The sequence below is a fragment of the Lactuca sativa genome, chromosome 3, assembly GCF_002870075.4.
Source record: "Lactuca sativa cultivar Salinas chromosome 3, Lsat_Salinas_v11, whole genome shotgun sequence".
Classification (NCBI taxonomy): domain Eukaryota; kingdom Viridiplantae; phylum Streptophyta; class Magnoliopsida; order Asterales; family Asteraceae; genus Lactuca; species Lactuca sativa.
In genome coordinates this window covers 221,682,080-221,702,509 of record NC_056625.2, presented here as the reverse complement: position 1 = coordinate 221,702,509, position 20,430 = coordinate 221,682,080, and the positions used below count along the sequence as shown (strand labels likewise).

Here is a 20,430-nt window from a genome sequence, read left to right as displayed (position 1 = left end):
TGAAATAAGTATGTCGTGCTAAACTTTGAATATTGAGATTTTTTACTCAATAATATTTGAGATATGGAGTATTTGTTTAACAATTTAGTCAAATCTAATATGATATTAAAAAACCAAATACTTAAAGAAATAATAACAACCAAAGTCTATCATTTAAATTACTTGATATCAATGTATATGCATGTATTTTGCATTTACCAAAAAACTCACGTCTTAACTCTAGAAATAGAAAACAATTACATAATATGAAAATAATAACATATCAAGTTTCAAAAGACATTCATAAATATACTCGTTTTCTTGCACCTATTCATCTTCTTGCACCTACCCGTTCTTCTTGCACCTTCACTACTTCATCTTGCTCAATTCTATGTAAAAAAGTCAAATAATGTTAGTATTAAAAGGAAAAGATATTAAATTTACATTAACTAAAATAATGAACGATAAACAATTACCGTTGTCAATTTGTTGATTTTCTTCCCAATCTTTTTCATAATCGATTGTGTCGCTTACGCTACCCCGAATCCATTCTTGTGTACAAATTAAACTTTCAACAATCTTAGGAGTTAAAGAACTCCTAAACGGATCCAACACCCTCCCACTAGTGCTAAAAACGGATTCCAAAGCTACGGTTGAGACGGGAATGGCAAACACATCTCTTGCCATCAATGATAGAATCGGGAATCTTGGACTATTCACTTTCCACCAATCTAGAATACTAAACATTTCTGAGTTGTCTTCAACACTTTCGTGCAAATACTTTTCTAACTCCCCAATTGATTCAACTATGTTCTTCTTCATCTTTTCTCTTAGTTAATTTCTCAATAGGGGATTAGGTGCCAAAAAATCCGGGTTTTGGCGTTTCCCTAGTATCGATGATGTAGTGGTAGACTCGGCAGTACTTGAAGTGGAACTTGGAGAATGAATTCTAATATAATCATTATATAATTCATACCTAGAATCCATGATATATTTCTTTTTGGCCTCCACCCCCGTTTCTCCATAACGATCCTCAAGTAGTATAACCAAATACTTTACTTTGTTCCTCATATCAAGAATCAAAGCAAAGTAGAGCAATAAATTCATTTTTCTATGTCGCCAAAATACTTATCAAACTTCAATTTCATGGCCAATGCAATATCACAAAGACTAGAATCGGAAATAGCATCATCCAAGAGCGTACGAATAGAATATATATCTTCAATGCATGTGTTTGATGTCACATAAATGTCCCGGAAATCCTCAAAGTAACATCATGAAAAGGTTTTAAAAAATGACATACATTCCTAACCCTTTCCCAATCGCTTGATGAAGGTATTGACAAACCCGCCTTTTCAATTTTGTATCGAAAATCAAATTCCTCAAGATCATATCTCTCAAAAGTTTTTTCGTAAGCTTGGGCAATTTCCAACATATGGTAAGTGGAGTTCCATCTTGTTGGCACATCTCTCTTTAAATGTTTTGTTATACCGGGATTAGCAACCTTAGCAAACTCAATAAACTTATGAATTCTAGAAGGTGATTGCCTAATCCATTTAACCGCCCATCGAACTATTTCAACCACCTTATCAACTTTTTTTATGCCATCTTGCACCACTAAATTTAAAATGTGGGCAACACATCGAACATGCATCCATTTCCCATTTAGAAGACACTTGTTGGAGTTTTGAAAACTTTTTTTTCAAAATGTCAATTGCCACATCATTCGTACTTGCATTGTCAACAAAAATTGTGAAAATGTTTTCTATTTCCCACTCCATTAAACATTTCTCAAACATTTTCCCAATATCAACCCCACGGTGACTCTCTTGAGAGGAAAAACACAACACTTTTTTTTTCAATTTCCATTCATTATCAATAAAGTGGGCGGTGAGACACATATAACATGATTGTTGTTTAGAAGTCCACGTATCGGTGGTCAAATATATTCTACCATCATTTTTTTAAATAAAGTCACGAATTTTTTCTTTTTCGTCTACAAACAATTGGTAGACATCCGTTGTGCTTGTACTTCTACATGGAACTTTAAACAATGGTCGATTAACACTATTGTAATACCTAAAGCCCGCACCTTCTACAAAGCTAAAAGGAAGTTCGTCAACTACCAACATGTGAGCTAGAGCTTTCCGACTCTCATTTTGATCAAATTTCCAAGCTGACAATTTGTTTTCATCACCATGTTGGAAAGCTAGTTGTTTTTGTCCACCATTAAGTTTAGCCAAGTAAACTTTACATCTAGCTAAATGATATCCTAGATTTTTGGTCCCATAAACACCTGATTCGCACTAGTAATTCCCGCCACCACAATGCTTACATTTGCATTTTTGAACACCCTTTTCGTCCTTATACCTTTCAAATTCTTTCCAAACGTTCGATCTTGGGTTAAATTCTTTAGTTTTTTTCTCTTTTTTTTTGTGGAACTTGATCATTGGTTGGGTTGTCAACTTCAATCGTCTCATCTTCTACTTCAATATAGTCATCCGTTGTTGACATCTAAAACAAGAAAAAAAACATATTAGCAAATAGCAATAAACAATATAATAGAAATGTGAGCAACAAACATATTATCTTATTTTTATAATATACAAAAAATCTAATAAAAGTTCTATTCAATTCAAGTGATATACCTAATTTGCCCTTACAAAAGAAACATGATAATTGCTAATCATGACGTACAATTGCAAAAGAAACAAAAGTTAGTCATTATAAATAAGTTGATTTTTAAGTTAAATGTTGTAATAAAAAATAATTAAAATGAAGTTATACTTTTTTAAGTGTTATAGCAATACATACACAGACCATTCATTATGCTAGTGTAAACTACTAATAAGTCAACCAAGTAACCATGCCTAACACCTACAATTATGCTAGTGTAAACTACTACCTCTTAATTTATCAAAAGCACACCATTCATTTGCTTTCCTTGATTTATAACCTATTTAATCGATCAAATTATTGCATTTTTTAATCAACCTAGTTTTGTATCTAATAACTTAACTTCCCACCTTTTTGCATTTACCAAAAATAATGAATATGTAAGATCATTATTACCAAAATAGATCATTAAACATACATTAAACATTTGTTATTTATCAACAAAAATGAATGACCATTCATTTTGTTTATGAAACAAATAAAACAAAACAAATCCTAGAAAGATAATGGAAATGTTTACAGGTACTTTAAATATTCCATATTCAATGACAAAGCTCATAAATTTCCATGTTTTAATCTTCTTTTTAACAGTCTATATTTGTTTTCCACATGTGGATCCATCTAACTTTATATATTTTTCCCAATCAAATTATCAAACTTTGAGTTTGACTAATTGATACCACAACTGTCAAGCCTATACCATATGGCATATGCCACACAGAAACTTGGAAATAATAGAAAATCTTTAGAAGAACACTAGCTTTCACACATGGCATACACACTAGTTTTCTAAAGACAGGAACATATTTAAGAGGTAAAACAAAAGCAATACAAATAGAATATCCTGGAGGTGACAACTGGCGAGGATGAAATCACGAAATCACGAATAATCAACGCCGAAATCACGAAATTTAACTGTAAAATAAAAGAAATTGGTAGTTATCACTTACATTCAAGCCAAGTTTGAACTTCAATCGTTGAATTCCAAATATCTTGGAGGTGACGATTGGCGAGTATGAGTGCGACGCTGCGAGGCTGTGACGAGAGACGACGACGACCAACATCGGTGACGACTGACGAGGCGGGGACGACCGGGGAGGAGGCGGGGACGATCGGCTGTCAGCTTGAGGTGATCGGTGATGAACGAAGATGCGATGCGAGGGTTTTTTGACGATAAAATAGAACGAGTGAGGCAGGCCCTGTAGAAGTAAAAAAACGCATATACCCGAAACCCCAAACACTTACCCTTTACCCGACCTAGTTTTAATAAATTTTCGAGTAATCGGGTATACCCGAAACCCCAAACACTTACCCTTTACCCGACCTGAAAAAAATTCAGGTTACCCAGATACCCGAAAATATTTACCCGATACCCGATTTACCCGACCTGTTTTACCCAATACCCGAAAAAATCGGGCGGGTAATTCGGGTAATGGGTATTTTCGACAGGGCCAACTTAAAGACCTTTATGAATGTGTTGGTCAGCGTCTACCGTGAACAGTATTTCGGAAACACTACATTTGGAAAGAGAAAAAAAATTGGTAGCTCTTTTAGAAACCGCAAATATTATATATAAAAATGTCATACCTTTAACAAGTAACTAGGAAATATGAAAAATAGTATATAGACAATTACAGTGAAAAAATTTAAAGAAAATAAAATGTGACATTCTCCAATCAATCCATCTACCACACGATTTACAACTTATGTGTTTAAGCCATGAAAATTATTGAGAGATAATGTCCTCTCCAATTTTCGCCGGAGAAATGGTAGCTGATGGTGAAGATATTGTGATTTTATGGATACTTTCTTGCTTCATTTGTTGATATCTCTTATTATCATGATGTTGCAATTTAAAAAAAAAATGCACTACGGATTATATAGTTATTTTTCTATAAGAGAAATTAAATATCCTCCTATCTTTTGATCCTATCAATCCTTCTACCCATTTAAATGATGATATGTGTCATATTAGTATCCTAAAATATCATTAAATCTCATTAAACGAGTATTAAATGTTGCACATGTCACCATTTCATTGGGTATGAGGATATGTAGGAACAAAAAGTAGGAGGATATTTAATTTCTCTTTCTATAATGCTCTGTATAGTTAGATAAAATATTGGGTCAGACCTCTCTCCCAAACCAATATGCCTGTAATATTTTATTTCTATATATTCATAAGTAGTTACTCATCTCTTTTGTTCATTATTTTGTATATCGGTTAAACTTTATGTTCTTATTATTCAGCATCTATCCCTTTCTATTTCCAACATCTCCGGTAGCCAAAAACTGGTATACCTGTTGTTGCTGCTGACATAGGTCTCTAGACGAAACCGTTTTATTTTGTTTTTTGAAAAAAAATATTCATTTATATTTTAAATCCATTTAGTTTTTCTTAATACCATTTATTTTATTTAGCACTCGTTTACCCCATACCTCCTACATACCTTTTAACCTTTTTTTTTACCAATTTTTTTAAAGATATTTATTCTTTTATTTGAAGTCCATTATTTTTAATATCCATTTTGGTTGTGATGTGTTGGTGTTCGTTCTTCGTTGGGTCACATATTCTCGTTAAGGATTGAATTGACCTTTGAGTCAGAAGCAAGTATATGTCAAGAGAATTATTCCAGTGTTGCAATGGATGAGTATTCGACATTTGGAAGTGTCTGCTTGGGTATGACTTATATGCTTGGATTTGGAAATCTTTGTGTTTGTAGTTGCAGATTAAGGCATTTAGAGTGACGTCAAATCGTGTTAAAGGAGTGGGCTTGGAAAAACCCACAAGGGGTTCAGAGGTTGTTTAAGAGTAATTAAAAAGCACAAATTTTGATGACGAAATCTAAATTAATTGCGGGAGAGTTGTAACACCCATTTTTTTTAATGAATTAATTGAGGACTTTAAGGGGTCAAAGATAAGATTTTTAGGAAAAACCTTATGCCAAAATGTGGTGCATGGAATGCCACAACATGGCATGATATTGGATGAAATGCATATTTTGTTGGACATCACAACGGGGTAAGAGAGATGCCACGATGTGGTAGCTGTTGCAACCCAAGCCCATGATTTTTAAGTCTTTCTTTGATATTTAAACACTATAACTCTTGAATTAGGTCATCTCCTTCAGCTTCCACCTCCCCATTTCGAAACCCTAGCATCCTTTAGTGAAGCTTGTGAAGTAGGTAACTTCTTCTTGGTGCAAGGAAGCAATGATAAAGTCTAGATCCATCATCTTCTTCTTCAAGTTTTTGAACCTTTGGAGGTATAAAACTTGCACCTTGAACATGTTCTTTTGACATTCATGTTTATGGTCAATATTGGTTGATTTTGCTCCCTTCTTAAATGCTTTTAGAGTTTGGGGAACCCCAGAGCTCATTATGAGACTCATGTAGTCATGGACTTCTGATTAAAGGAGAAAAAGATTTTAGTTTGAGTGTTCTTGATCCCATGCATAAGTTTTGGTCATATAACTTAATGGACTTGGGGTTGTAGATCTTGCTTTTGGGTGAGGTCATAATGGATAAAGTTGTAAACTTTATCCATTAAGTTATTGATAAGGACTAGATCTGATGTTTTAGGCCTTAATCTGTAAGGATTAAGCTCTTAATAAAGTAATGAGATATATGATGTTGTGATAGTCTCCAGCTTGACCCCGTCTTCTTTGACGTCTATAGAAGAAAGCATGAGGATCACAATACAACAGAGGAAATACATTAGACTTCATCCGGGGGGATCCCTCAAACGAAGTTCTGACGGTCAAGTTAGTTTTTTCCTTAAGATATTTACCCTATTCAAGAGAAGAAAAGAAGTAGAAGATCATCCGTCCATTCTCTTGGATGGGAAGGGACTTGTCCTTGGGGGAGCAGATCCCCAACAATATCTTTTAACTTTTTCCGGTCTTATAGGTCATGGAGGTTTTTCATTGGTAGGACGTGTCCCGCACTTGGTTGTTTGCTATTGGTGCAACATTGTCGAGAGGCGGGTTTCAGAGCACTATCCCTTTCTCTATGAGAGATGGAAGTATTCTTCTATACCGTAGGAGACGTAGGCCCCATTTCTAGAGGGTTGTCCCTGATTAGCGCAATATGGGGATGAGTATGTGAAGGTTCTTGGATAAAGGTCTGGGTCTGGCGCTCGTCTAGGTGGCATTCCTTGATGAAGTTGCTTTCTGGTTGATGCTTCTGTTACCCTTTGATGTATTCTTGATGAGATATGTCAACAAGTCCCCTAGGATAGTAAATGCCAGCGTTTTCTTGGGCTAGCTGAGTTATTCTAGCGTGGATTTGGGCACGTTTTCAATGAGAACGGTTCATGGCACATTTCTAACGTAACAGAGCCATTTTTGCCAGATAGTTTCCGCTGTTGGAACGGTATGGTTCCTTTGCTTCGCAACTTATTTAGGTGCCCCGTATTTTAGGAACAGTTACGTGTTTCATTTCTCCATATACCAGCCATCCTAATTTACTTTTTCGCTTTTTCTTTCTTTAGGCCTTTCTTCTCTGATTCCTGATGGCCCCTACCAGATCTGGAACCACCCTACGCCTGAGGAGCTCGAGTCTCTTTAGTTTCGGTTTGGGTTTATGCCTGAGCACGGAGTTTAATTATCGTTAGAAGGGTCTACGATTTATCAAACACCGGCGAGGAAGGTTAGTATATCGGTGGCGATTTTCAAGGCTAGGTTTCATCTTCCTATTTCGGACTTCTTCGACGAGGTTATGTGAGAATATGGTTTCTTTATTCACGACATGACCCCAAACGCTGTGAAAAAGATAGTTGGGTTTGAGTTGGGGTGTCGGGCGTTGGGTATCCTTTCCTAATATCGAGCATTCCAATCTTTTTTCAATTATTCTATCCATTCAGGTGTTTACACCTTTTCTCAGTGCCAAAATACGTACGCCTTTATAGTTAATTAGAAGGAACCTGTGACAACCCAAAATTTCTATCTTGTGCAACCATTTAATTCAATCAAAGTCAGACTCGTTTCTCCTATCTTTTAGCACTGTTTAGGGTCTGTTTGAGTGTTATAAGCCTAGTACCTTCAAGAAGGAATGTTAGGAAGTGTATTCTAGAGTGCAGTATGTAGCATACAAGCTGAAAACTCCATTTATAAGGACTTTACGGCCGTAAACTAGAGTTTAATGTCGTAAACACCTCATTAGCCGTAAACTTATGTCCATGTATGAGTTTTACCTTCATTTCTAGTCATTTCTTACACTTCCAAGCCTAGATTTCGGATTCTCTCTCAACTATCATCAAGATTTTCATCTTGATCTTCAAAAGAGTAAGCATTTCTTCCATGTTATTAGATGTTATTCTTCTTAATCTAGTATCACCCCTTGATGACATCCATTAAATTCATCTTTTTGGGTTAGCTCTTCAAGAACACCAAGAACAAGAAGAACACACACTAGTTCTTGGACCTTAAACACCCCCTTCAAGCTTCAAAACATAAGTAATCTTCCATATACTAGTTATCCTATAGAAGCTCTTAACATACACCCTTGAAAAAAAAAACATTTTTCCAAAAACAATGAGAGTTTACGGCCATGAACATCTCCCTTGGCCGTAAACCCTTGTTAAGGTTCCTAGTTTGGCCATAAAATCTTCTTAAGGCTACGAATGGGTCAAGACACACTTCCATGATGCTGAATAGGACCATAGAGAACTCTTTGGCATATGTATTCATGAGTGTACGACCGTAAACACATAGGGTTGTAAACCCCATGGCCGTAAACACATTGGGCCGTAAACATCATGGCCGTGAACACCATGTGTGGCCGTAAACCCCCTTTATATGCAATCACATGTGATTGTAACACTTCAATTCAAGTGTTTCCTAGTCCCTAACGTGGTTCCCTATCATGATTAGTTGTTATATACACTAATTATATCCATATATGTGTCATTATATGCTTATTAGGATCCGTTTGTGCCCGAGATTTCACTTAGCACTTAATACCCTAAAATCGATCTTACATTCACATCACTCACTACAGCTGAGTTCATACCCCTTAACTTATCTTTTAAATGATTTTATGGGGGAGAATACAAGTACAAACATTATAGTTCTTATATCAATCACATGTGATTAATAAATGTCAAACAAGTGGATTTTCTTACACATCAAACTGTTTTATCAAGCAAACTCTTCAAAACATTTTATAAACTGACATCAAGTCATCTGTTACCATTCAAATGGTTAAAACTCTTTATTAAAATCTTTTAAACTTATTTATATTGTCAAAATCATGTCTATATAGATATAATTATATAAGTAAGATTGAAAGTACTTAGGACTGATAACTCACTTTATTTCATGTTCCTTGTTTGGTTGTGGACTTAGGGTATCCAGTTATTTGTCCGAGTGTCGTTTGAATCTTAGTTATATATTATGCATATATGTATAGATATAAAAGTTCTTACATTTGTTCAGCACCTTTGGGTAGCAAAGATGTACAAACATACCCAGTCATTCAAACAACATTACTAGTAAACTATATTAGGTATAGTTTAGGGATTTACTACTCACTACTTCTAGTACAATGAAACATACAAGAGTCAGTTCATTCATGAGTCAATAAAAACTTACTATTATGAGAAACAGAAAGAACATACTATGATGAGAAACTAAGAGAACATACACTACACTACACAACGAGAACATACTATACACTAGAATAGAGAGAACATACAATACACTAGAACATACTATACAAACAATAGAATACTATAATGTGAGCCATTACTTCATGACATGGAAATCTACTGCTATGTCACGTTTTGTAACCAGAGTCTCCTGGAGGGAGAGCGTGAATTTGTGTATAGATATATACGGGACTGACTGCCTACACCTTGTTACTAGCTACAGTGGGACAAGCAGCTCTACGGGTGACGAATGTCATACCATTTCGACGTCTTTGATCGTCGTGTTTTAGTAGTCAATCAAGTATGGTTACAACCTCATCACATTTTACCTTAATTAACAAACTAGTTTAAGGTAGTTAGTGATGGGTTTTGAGCATTTTAACACCCCTATGTGTACATGCAACCCTAGAAAACCTTGGATATATGTTTGTCTAAAATACATGCAAAATATGATTTCCAAGGTTCATAAACCTATCTAGCATACATGGGGCACTTTTAATCTAAAAGATGGCTAGAATTACATACCTTGTAGTTGATTTGATTCCTTGGAAACCTTGAGAGCCTAGCACCCCAAGTGTGATGCCTCAAATGCTTCACACAACACCAAATGCTTTGGAATGACTTTGAGAGAGTGTGTAACACTCTAAAAATCGGCGTAACCCTCTTGTAACTTAGTGTAGCCGATTTTGGTAGAGAACATGTTGCTTAGAATGACTTTGAGACATTTTTCCATGAACATTTCCCTTGGCCGGCCGTAAACCCAAGTTAAGGTTCCTAGTTTGGCCATAAACTCTTCTTAAGGATAGCAATGGGTTAAGACACACTTCCTTAATGCTAAATAGGACCATGGAACACGCTTTGTCATATGCATTCATGAGTCTACGCCCTAAACACATAGTGTGACAACCCAAGTTGTTCCGTTACATTTCCCGTTACCGTTAACGGAATATTCCATTTTCTAAAAGTTCCGTTAATTAGAGGTCGACAAGTAATTAAACATTTCATTTGTTTACATTTAATATGCCGTTAAAGTCGTGATAAAAGGGAATAAAAACATATAACACACGTTTCCATTTAGTTGGAAAAAGTTAGTTTTTATTATTACGACCACTAAATCGGGTGCGACCAAAAGCCCCGTTAAACGACAGTATCGGGTAGAATATCATTGAGCTCCAACTGCCACCCATATATAAGGGGGAGTAAACCCCATTTTGAGCTTTTCCACCCTCTCTCTCTATACTCTCTCACTAGACTCGTTTTCGACCCGAATCCGCAACCAAACGCTTCCAAATCGTAAGTCCGCTTATCCTAGCTTGTTCTAAACATATTGATTCGTGTTTATAGCCCAAAAATTGGACTTAGAAGCTGTTAGAATGGAGTTTACGGCCTAAGCTCCTCCTTAGGCCGTAAACCCCTAAATAGAGACCAAAATGACCCCAAAATGTCCCTAAAGGCTTGGAATTAAATTGGGGATTTAGCCTAGGAGTGTTTAAACATTAAAACATAAGGATTTGGATCATAAAAGAGAGTTTACGGCCCAGGCATATGCCAAGGCCGTAAACACCTCTTAAACTTGTTAAAATGCCCAAACACACTCCTAAAACACCCTTGGACTTCATATATATAAATTAGGGGCTTATCCTTTCGGGTTTAGATCATTTAAACACAAGGAATGGAAGGATGAAAAGGAGTGTACGGCCCAGACATGTGTCAAGGCCGTAAACTCCCCAAACCAAGCCAAAATGTTGGTTTTTATTCCCCAAATGGCCTTATACTATTTTTATAAAATGCTAGGAATGATTTAAGGGCTTAAAACTTCATTAAATCCATGATATAGGAGTTCACGGCCGTGAACTCCCTTAGGAGTGGTTCATGGGCCGTAAACTCCATGATGGAGCCCTTAGAAGCCTTAAACCCACTCATGCCTTTTGGAATTGGGCCTAGAAAAATCCCACTAACAAGATTGAACCTTTAAAACACACTAGAACCCCTCACCATAAGTTTACGGCCGTAAACTCATGGTGAGTAGTCCCTGGGCCGTAAACATGGTGTTGAGAGTTTACTCTCGGAGAGTAAACTCCATTCCTAAGCCATACACACCTTTAGACGCTACCCAGGACACCCCAAACACTTAACCAAAATGTTTTCCGCTCCTTTGAGTGCGTATACGTGTTTAATTAGTATTAAATATACTAATTGTATGTGAACATATGTTATCATATGTTAAATAGGTCATTGAGTGTGTTCGAGTCCTTACGTGACACCGAACGCCCAAACGGCACCTTCGTCGGACCTACTTATACCAGGTGAGTTCATACCCCTGAATGAACCTTTTAATGTTTTTACATGTTTTATAGGGGGTTATACAAGTTAAACATGCCAGTTATCACATCAATCACATACGATTGATAACCCGCATGCACAAGATTTTACCACACTATATGTGACAACCCGAAATTTCCATTTTGTACGAACAATATCTATTCAATAGAAGCTAGTCCAGTTTCAGTGATTTTCAGACTTTTCCGAATAGGTTTGTGTACATTAGGGTTTACGTTTAAGGAGATATCAGGAGAGTGGATGCTCCTGGGTTTGTGAAACTTGAACCTTTCAAAACTTCATAATGTTATAGTCAAATTCCGGAATAAAAATATTTTCTGCCAAAAATATTTCAGGACTATAAATAGATTTCTGAACTAAATTCATTCATTATTCACATTTCCAACTAGAGAAAATCCATTTTCTCTCTCACGGATCTTCGGGTTTTCATCCCAAATCGTGAGTACACTTCTCTAGTTGTGTTATAATGCTTGTTTTATGCTTATTAACATAGATTACATGTCAAATATGTGAGATCCGGGAGTTTACCGCCGAAGAACGTTCTTGGGGAGTAAACTCCCCAATGAAGCCTAAAGGCCATCTAGTCCCATTTCCTTGTTAGGTAACTAGTTTAGGATAATATGTAGGATCATTTGAGGCTAGAAAACAATCAAGAACACATAGCTTTAGGAGTTTACGGCCCAAGAGTTTCTTGGACCGTAAACACCAAATTCAAGGGCCAAAAATGTGTCCTAATTACTCCTAAGGCTTTAAACATTAAACCCCATTTAATCCTAGCTAATTTATGGACTTTTAAACATCAAGAACACCCCTTAAAGGGATTTTACTGCCAAGGAACTACTCTTGGGCCGTAAACTCCAAGTAAAGGCACCAAAGTGTGCCTAGGGTCCTCTTTTGCCTTAAACAAAAGCCTAGAAGTTATCCTACTTGTGCAAGAGGCTTAAAAGAATTAAAACACCCATCCCATGAGAGTTTACAGCCGTAAACTCTAAGGGATATGGTCTTTTGGCTGTAAACTCCTCAAAGGAGTATTATCTATGCCCTAAACTACCCAAATTATTAAACCACCAAGCTAGGCTTATTGTAGAATTCATTTAGCACTTCAAAACACCCAAAACCACCAAGATTGGAGTTCACGGCCGTAAACTCAAGGGTTTATGACCGTAAACTCCTTGTGTGGGGTTTATTGGGTAGTAAACTCTTATGCAAGGTCCTTTGGTACATTAAACCCCTTTAGCCTTGTCCCATAACAACCTAGAAGCAACCCTTAGGACCTATAACACTTATACAAAGTGTTTACATGTTCTTAAGTGTCCCAACTTATTTCATTAAGTTATTATTTGGCTAATTAGTTATATATATGCTCATTATATGATAACTAGGCTCGTGCGTGTGAACAAGTCTCCGTTTGCCACCTACCACAGTATCCGACACTACAATCCAATCCACTCACCACAAGTGACTTCATACCCCTTTAATTAACCTTTGAAATACTTTTAAATGTTTTAAATACTTTATGGGGGGAATACAAGTTAAATACTTATAGTTATTGCATCAATCACATCTGATTGCATCAATCACATGTGATTAACGACTAGAAAACAAATGATTTTTATCACTGTTCAAACTGTTTATCAAACTGTTTTACTTCAAAATGTTTTACAAACTCTTTTACTTATCAAATGCTTTTATTAAACTTTATTTTACTTCTTATCAATTGCATGCCCATATATGTATAGATATATAAGTAATGTTTAAAGGGCTTAGGAAGGCCATCCACTTTATTTCCTTTTTCGCGATTTGGATGTGGTCTGGTGGGATTTCGGGTAACCATCCGAAGGTTGTTTCAATATTAATTATATATCAAATATACATATATAGACATAAAAGTACTTCCATATTCATGCGTATTAGACACATCATTAGTAAGTTACCATCGGGGTAACACAGGATCATACTACTACAATTTCTAGATCAATAAGTCAGTTCATTCATGAGTCTATACATTACATTACTATGAGAACATATACATTATATTACTATGAGAACATATACATTACATGACTATGAGAACATATACAACTATACTAGAAAGAGAACATATACAACTATACTGGGAGGAGAACATATACAACTATACTAGAACGAGAAACATTACATTACATATACGAGAATACGTTAACAATTGTGATCCACTGTATCAGAACATGCCTTAAATGTCATGACCCGAGTTGTAGCCAGAATTCTCTTGGAGGGAGAGCGTGAGTTTGCGTATAGATCTATACTGGATTGACTATCCTACACCTTGCTGCTAGCTACAGCCGGACCTGCAGTTCTGCGGGTGCCAATTGTCATTCCGTTATTACGACCATTCGTATGTCGTTGTTACCAGTCGATAGTATGGTGCAATTTATCACATTATACCTTAATATAAATCCTATTTAAGGTAGTTAGTATAGCAGTAGTTCCTATAATACAACACTACAGTACTACAATGATTTACCCATTACATATTTTTAGTGATTATTTTACTTAAACATTAATGTACAAACTATATTTTGTTAAATGATAGTTACATTAATGCTGATAAACTCTTTCAAAATAACTTGTATTCTCAGGTCATCAGTAGACAGGTACCGAGGCCAGCTTTTGAGAAGATGGAGCGCATACAAGACTCATCTTATTATTTTGATTTACATTATTTTTTGTGTCTATAACTGTACAGAACACGCTTGTATTAAAAATTATATATTTAATGCAATGGAGGATGTTGTTTTCTTATTTACATTTACTGTGTTGTGATACTTTACATGACGTCCTCTGCCCCAGAATGTTTCCGCTGTTGTTGGTTTTGGCGTGTGACACTGTATACTGTTTTACCGAGTAGGACACTATAATGGTTTTCATTTGTTTCAAAACTCTTACTTATAATGTTTTATCTAAATTCATTTCAAACTGGTTTATAAAGGTTCCAAAGATTTCTAAAGGTTTTCAAACTCAATTTACCAAAGAATATCAAATGTTATTTTCCCTGAATATAAAGGTTTTTCCAAGATTTTCATCGAAGTTCCCTTTTACGACGTACACTTTTACTTGTTTGTTACTGCTGCTTCGCTTTTACTTATTTAAAACTCCTACTTGTTAACGCATTTCCTTCGTGATACGCTTATACCCGTTATTGTCTCTATATCGCTTATACTTGTAGCCTCTTATACTTGATATGTAACACCGTGAATTTTCAAAATAATTTTTCACAAATATAAAAACATTTCTCATTTAATTTTCATAAAACATAAAGTTTAAAATCCCAATTCACATCATACAAAATCCCAAGATCATATATATATCAAAAATCCCATGCGTGTGTACAGATCAAGCCGGCGCCTTCCCACGGTCATCGCTAGTACCTGAAACAACAACACTAACACTGTAAGCACAAAGCTTAGTGAGTTCCCCAAAATACAACACACATAACACATATTAGCCACTCGAGGCTATAACTCTATGGGTCCGTGCACCCAAACTCTGTGAACCCTCAGGTTCTAACTCTGGAAACCTTCCGGTTCCAACTCTATAAACATGCACAGCATAAATCACATAGAAATAATGCAGTACAACACATCACATACACATAGCATACAAATACTCTGATCACATAACTCTGGTTACCTACTCAAGGTAAAGTATAGTGAGAAGACTCACCTCGCGTATCTCGGTAACTCACAAATCCTGGAAATCCGTCGTGCTCGATCCTCTGAGCTCTAATCCTCCTATAACATCATATATCTCTAATTAACACTTTTATCACTAAGGTTGACTATCCCTAAGAAGTCAACATAGGTCAACTCTGGTCAACGGTCAACGGTCAACGGTCAACTTTGACCGGACTCGGTGAGTGCATTAGGGCGACTCGGCGAGTTTAGACGTTTTCACCAACTCTCTAGGATTCCCTTTTTGACACGTCGAGTACTCCCCTGACTCGACGAGTTCCACCTGATAAGAATCGTGGGGCCACCCCGACTCAACTCGCCGAGTCTCAAGAACAACTCGGCGAGTTCCAGTTCGACTCACTACACCTGTCAACCCTCTCTAACTCTCCCTGACTCAATGAGTCAACCCATAACTCGGCTGGACCACTCACTGAGCGATTTAAGGGCAATCTTCAAGCTACTCGCCGAGTCTGTTCGTCGGACTCGGCGAGTCCATGCAATGCAACCACTCAAACTTGCTTCTGAGGTTAGATCCGCTCCAACAATTCATAGATCTGGCCTTCCTAAGCTGATTCATCACGTAAAGTCCCTATCTTGGTGTTCATAACACAACCCATGGCTCATAAATGGTGTTTTGACCTTAGGCATAAGGATTCCAATCCAAAACCCCCATGGATTCACAAAAAGCTTGGGCAAAGGGACACTCTGGACCTCCAAGGGTCCAGATCTATAATCTAAATCGCTTAAGGGACCAAGGAAGCACTAGATCTAGCCACAAAAGGGCTCAATAAGCCCTAAATCAATATAAACATCAACATAGCAGAGAATAGCTTGAAGATAGTACCTCAAATGTGATGTTCTGGACCCCAAACCCTCAGGAAGTGGCTCCTCTTGTTTTCCCTTAGCTGATTCTTCCTTTCCCTTGCAAGATGACACCCCCAAGGTCAATAATGGCTTCCTACTTTGCTCCAAACGCTCACACTCGCTAGGGTTTCACTCAAGGGACTGGTGGGCACAAATGACGGCCTAAAGGCCCTTTAAATAGGTCCCAAACCCGAGAAATTAGGGTTTCATTAAACAGCATGGACTCGCCGAGTCCATACCTTGGACTCTCCGAGTCCAGGCGTGAACCTGCGTCCAGAATCACGATCCTACTCGGCGAGTCTGAGCTTCAACTCGCCGAGTCCCCTCACAAAACATCAAAATTATAAGCATAAAAGATACCTGGAAATCCGGGCTGTTACAACTCTCCCCCACTAGAACTAGACTTCGCCCACGAAGTCTCGCTCTGAAAATAGCTCCGGATGCTGCTCACGCATCTCACGCTCCGGCTCCCAGGTCATCTCTGATCCCTTCCGATGTTGACACTGAACCAACACCAGGGGTACCTCCTTGTTCCTCAGAACCTTGATCTTACGATCTCTGATGGCCACCGGCTTCTCGGTGTAATTCAGGCTCGCATCCACCTGAATATCCTCTAATGGAACCACTGCCGACTCATCGGCTATACACTTCCTCAGCTGCGACACATGAAAAGTGTCGTGAATCTGCCCCAACTCTGCTAGCAAATCCAAACGATAGGCTACCCGGCCTACCCTCGTGATCACACGGAATGGACCAATATATCGGGGACCCAACTTGCCCCTCTTCCTGAATCGAATCACTCCTTTCCAAGGAGAGACCTTCAGGAGAACGAGATCGCCGGCCTGAAACTCAAGCTCGGACCAGCGCCTGTCTGCATAACTCTTCTGTCGGCTCTGGGCGGTCAACAACCTCTGTCTGACCTGCTGAATCTGCTCTGTCGTCTGAAGCACGATCTCCGTGCTGCCCATCACTCTCTGCCCAACCTCTCTCCAACAAATGGGGGTCCGACACCTCCTCCCATACAACTGCTCAAAGGGTGGCATACCAATGCTCGAATGATGGTTGTTGTTGTAGGAAAACTCTGCCAAGGGTAAACACGCATCCCAACTACCCCCGAAATCCAACACACATGCTCGGAGCATGTCCTCAAGCGTCTGAATCGTCCGCTCACTCTGACCGTCTGTCTGGGGATGATATGCGGTACTAAAATGCAGTCTAGTACCCAACTCCTCATGAAATTTCTTCCAGAATCTGGAAGTGAAACGCACATCACGGTATGAAACAATCGAGATCGGTACCCCATGCTGAGATACCACTTCCCTCACATACACCTCCGCCAATTTCTCCGCTGAAGAACTCTCACTGATGGCAAGGAAGTGAGTGCTCTTTGTCAACCTGTCCACAATCACCCAAATTGCATCAACTCCTCTGGCAGTCCTCGGCAATTTGGTGATGAAATCCATAATGATCTGTTCCCACTTCCACTCGGGAACCTCCAATGGCTGCAACTTTCCATGCAGCCTCTGGTGCTCGGCCTTAACCCTACGGCAGGTCAAGCACCTCTCAACAAACCATGCAACGTCCCTCTTCATACAGGGCCACCAATACTCCTTTCTCAAATCCAGATACATCTTAGTGGCCCCCGGATGGATTTCACACCTTGTTTGTGATCCTCGGCATCCCAGTCACAAATAGTAGGGCATAATTGAGATTAAACATGCCATTGAAAAGTTCAATGAATCTCAAAAGATCTTGGAGTTTCAATTCATTTAAAAATTAAACTTCCTTTTCGTTTTTCATGGTGGAAATTGGAAAATCGTCATTTACATACCTTCAAATATTATGCAACTAGATTATGACATCCCTCTTCTAGGTTTGTCACACCCCCGAACCAGACGGCGGAAACGTTCGGGGGCTTGTGCGTGACTTCATCTTCAAATATCATTAGAGTGAATATACTTGAAACATAACATCATCATCATCACACATGTAATATAACAACATTCATTGTTTACATCGAGTATTGTACTTGAATATTACACGCCAAAATAGTAAGAGTATGATGAAACAAAATATAACACAATATCCATTAGTTTGTTTCGTTCATCCTGCTTCAGCAGTTTCCTGAGAATACAAGTTATTTTGAAAACGGTCAACATAAAAATGTTGGTGAGTTCATAAGCATGTTTGTGAAAATGATTTGTATAACTTTGAAAACCACCAGAAAATCCGATATTTTTTGAAAACTATTTAGTGTGTTTGCATTAGATCTTGTATTAAAGCATGTATGTTATTGTTTATTTGACTAAAACGGTAAGAAAATGTAGAGAGAATGTAAGAGCATGTAAAGAGAATGTTCTCAGACAACCCGATGTTGCCTGTAAAAAAAAAAGGTCTTCCGTAAACTTCATAACGTTAATTCCTCTAAGCGAGCCGTCATAACCATACTAAATAATGACAATTTCACCTGTCTTGGCGTCGTTGGACGCCAGTTTTGACTTTGATTATAAGGTTTTCGTCACTCTAGACTGAGTTAGTCTAACTGTAGCGAACAGTTGAGGTGTGGGGTGTCATCCCCGTATAGATCTATACACAAATCCGCATTCTCCCTCCAAGAGACTCTGGTTATAACTATAGGCTACGATCGTACACTTAATAGGTGCCAACCGACAAAAACTCGCTAGATCCTTAATCTAATTTACGCGAAGAGAAAAGGTATAAACTTATTCCAGGACCAATGATCCATGTAAGTGAACCACTAAGGCATCGCTAAACATGTAAATCATTTCAAGACCTAAAGAGAATGAGATTATATAACATGGGCCCGAAATATATATGAAAGGACAACTAAGGCCCATTTCACATGTAAAGTATTTACAGGCCTAAATAGCACACAAATAGTATCCAAGGTCCGTCGCACATGTTAATGGGTCAATGAGGCCCAATAAACATATACAAGACCTCTCACACATAAAAATGGGCCACTAAGACCCAATAACCTAGAAAATGATCAAATTAAATCCGTTTGTTGGTTTATCATTGGTTTTGGCTCAAGTATTCACTAAAATAACATAAAAAGAAGAACACATATAAAACCCATTCCTAGGCCCAATAAACATGGAAGTGGACCATTGAGGCCCATTATACATGTCTATTATTTCCAGGCTCATAAGGAATGTGAATGTCTATCCTAAGCCCAATATACATGTAAAATGACACTAAGGCCCACGAAACATTTATAGTATTTCTAGGCCCAATAAGGATATGAATATCGTTTTTAACCCGTTTGTTATTATTTTGTCTATTTTAGTTTGATTATTTACAAAATTGATATCTAAAGCCCACTTTTTGTAAAAATGACGTTCTTGGCCCAATAAGCCAAAATTTTACAATTAAGGCCCAATTTTTGTAAGAGTAACACTTTAATCTCCAATTTTGTTAAAAACTTGTGTGATGACTACTTTGTGGTAAAAATAACATTTTAAACCTATTTTTGTCAAAAATATCATTTTTGGCTTCGTTTTTGTGAAAATACACATTTTTCTGGTTTTTGGCTTTCCCGACATAGTTTTTAGAAAATTTGTAGAAAATTCATTGTAAGTCGAAATTTGGATCCATAAATTCTGGAAGTTTGTAAATTTTGTCTACTTTTTTTTACAATTTTTCTCATAATTTTTGACAGCCTTAAACTAGTGTGAAATTACTCATCTTCACAGGTTGGTCCGAAATTATTTCAAATATGATAGGTAGTTTTGTAAAATTCACCAAAAACTGTAGAAAAATCATATGAAAACGTGAGAGTAATCATTTTAAAGGTATGAATCTGTAATTTATCCATGTAAAACAGTTTTGAAAAATACTTCCATTTGGAGGATCAAAACAGTCCGAGAATGGACCAAAACTTTTCTGTCAAGGGCTGTTTTGTGAGTTTAGTTTATAGATCTTTGAACCCAACACTCATTTTTGCTATATCAGGTATAGAAATCCCAGATCTACAAGTTTACATGTATTATATGATATAAAACATACTTTTCTCATGTTTCATATGAAGATCCTAGTGATACACTTCAAGTGTCACACCCCGAAAACCGAAGGCGGAAACATTTCCGAGGTTGACTCCACGTTGAGTATCAAATTCAATGCACATAGTAAGTAAAGTAGAACAACCATTACATTACATATAGAAAAGTTTTACATTTGTTTCAAAAGATA

The 20,430-nt window shown here is 37.3% G+C and overlaps 1 protein-coding gene across 1 annotated transcript; it reads right to left on the bottom strand.

Moving 5' to 3' along the window:
- Positions 1-1,082: 1,082 nt before the first annotated feature.
- On the bottom strand, positions 1,083-3,719 carry LOC111901262 (zinc finger BED domain-containing protein RICESLEEPER 2-like). Its single transcript, XM_023897118.1, has 6 exons — positions 3,606-3,719; positions 2,422-2,493; positions 1,984-2,285; positions 1,712-1,929; positions 1,283-1,596; positions 1,083-1,241 (listed from the first exon to the last, which is right to left on the bottom strand). Exons 1-6 carry the CDS (start codon positions 3,717-3,719, stop codon positions 1,083-1,085), a joined length of 1,179 nt encoding a protein of 392 aa, XP_023752886.1.
- Positions 3,720-20,430: the final 16,711 nt, after the last annotated feature.

What these genes read in the sequence shown, in the direction of transcription:
- LOC111901262 (XM_023897118.1), bottom strand. Translation starts at nt 3,719, where the DNA reads ATGTTGGTCGTCGTCGTCTCTCGTCACAGCCTCGCAGCGTCGCACTCA. An exon ending in AGTTCAAACTTGGCTTGAAT is followed by an intron (nt 2,494 to 3,605) that starts GTAAGTGATAAC and finishes TTCTTGTTTTAG; the next exon opens with ATGTCAACAACGGATGACTA. An exon ending in ACAACGGATGTCTACCAATT is followed by an intron (nt 1,930 to 1,983) that starts GTTTGTAGACGA and finishes AAATGATGGTAG; the next exon opens with AATATATTTGACCACCGATA.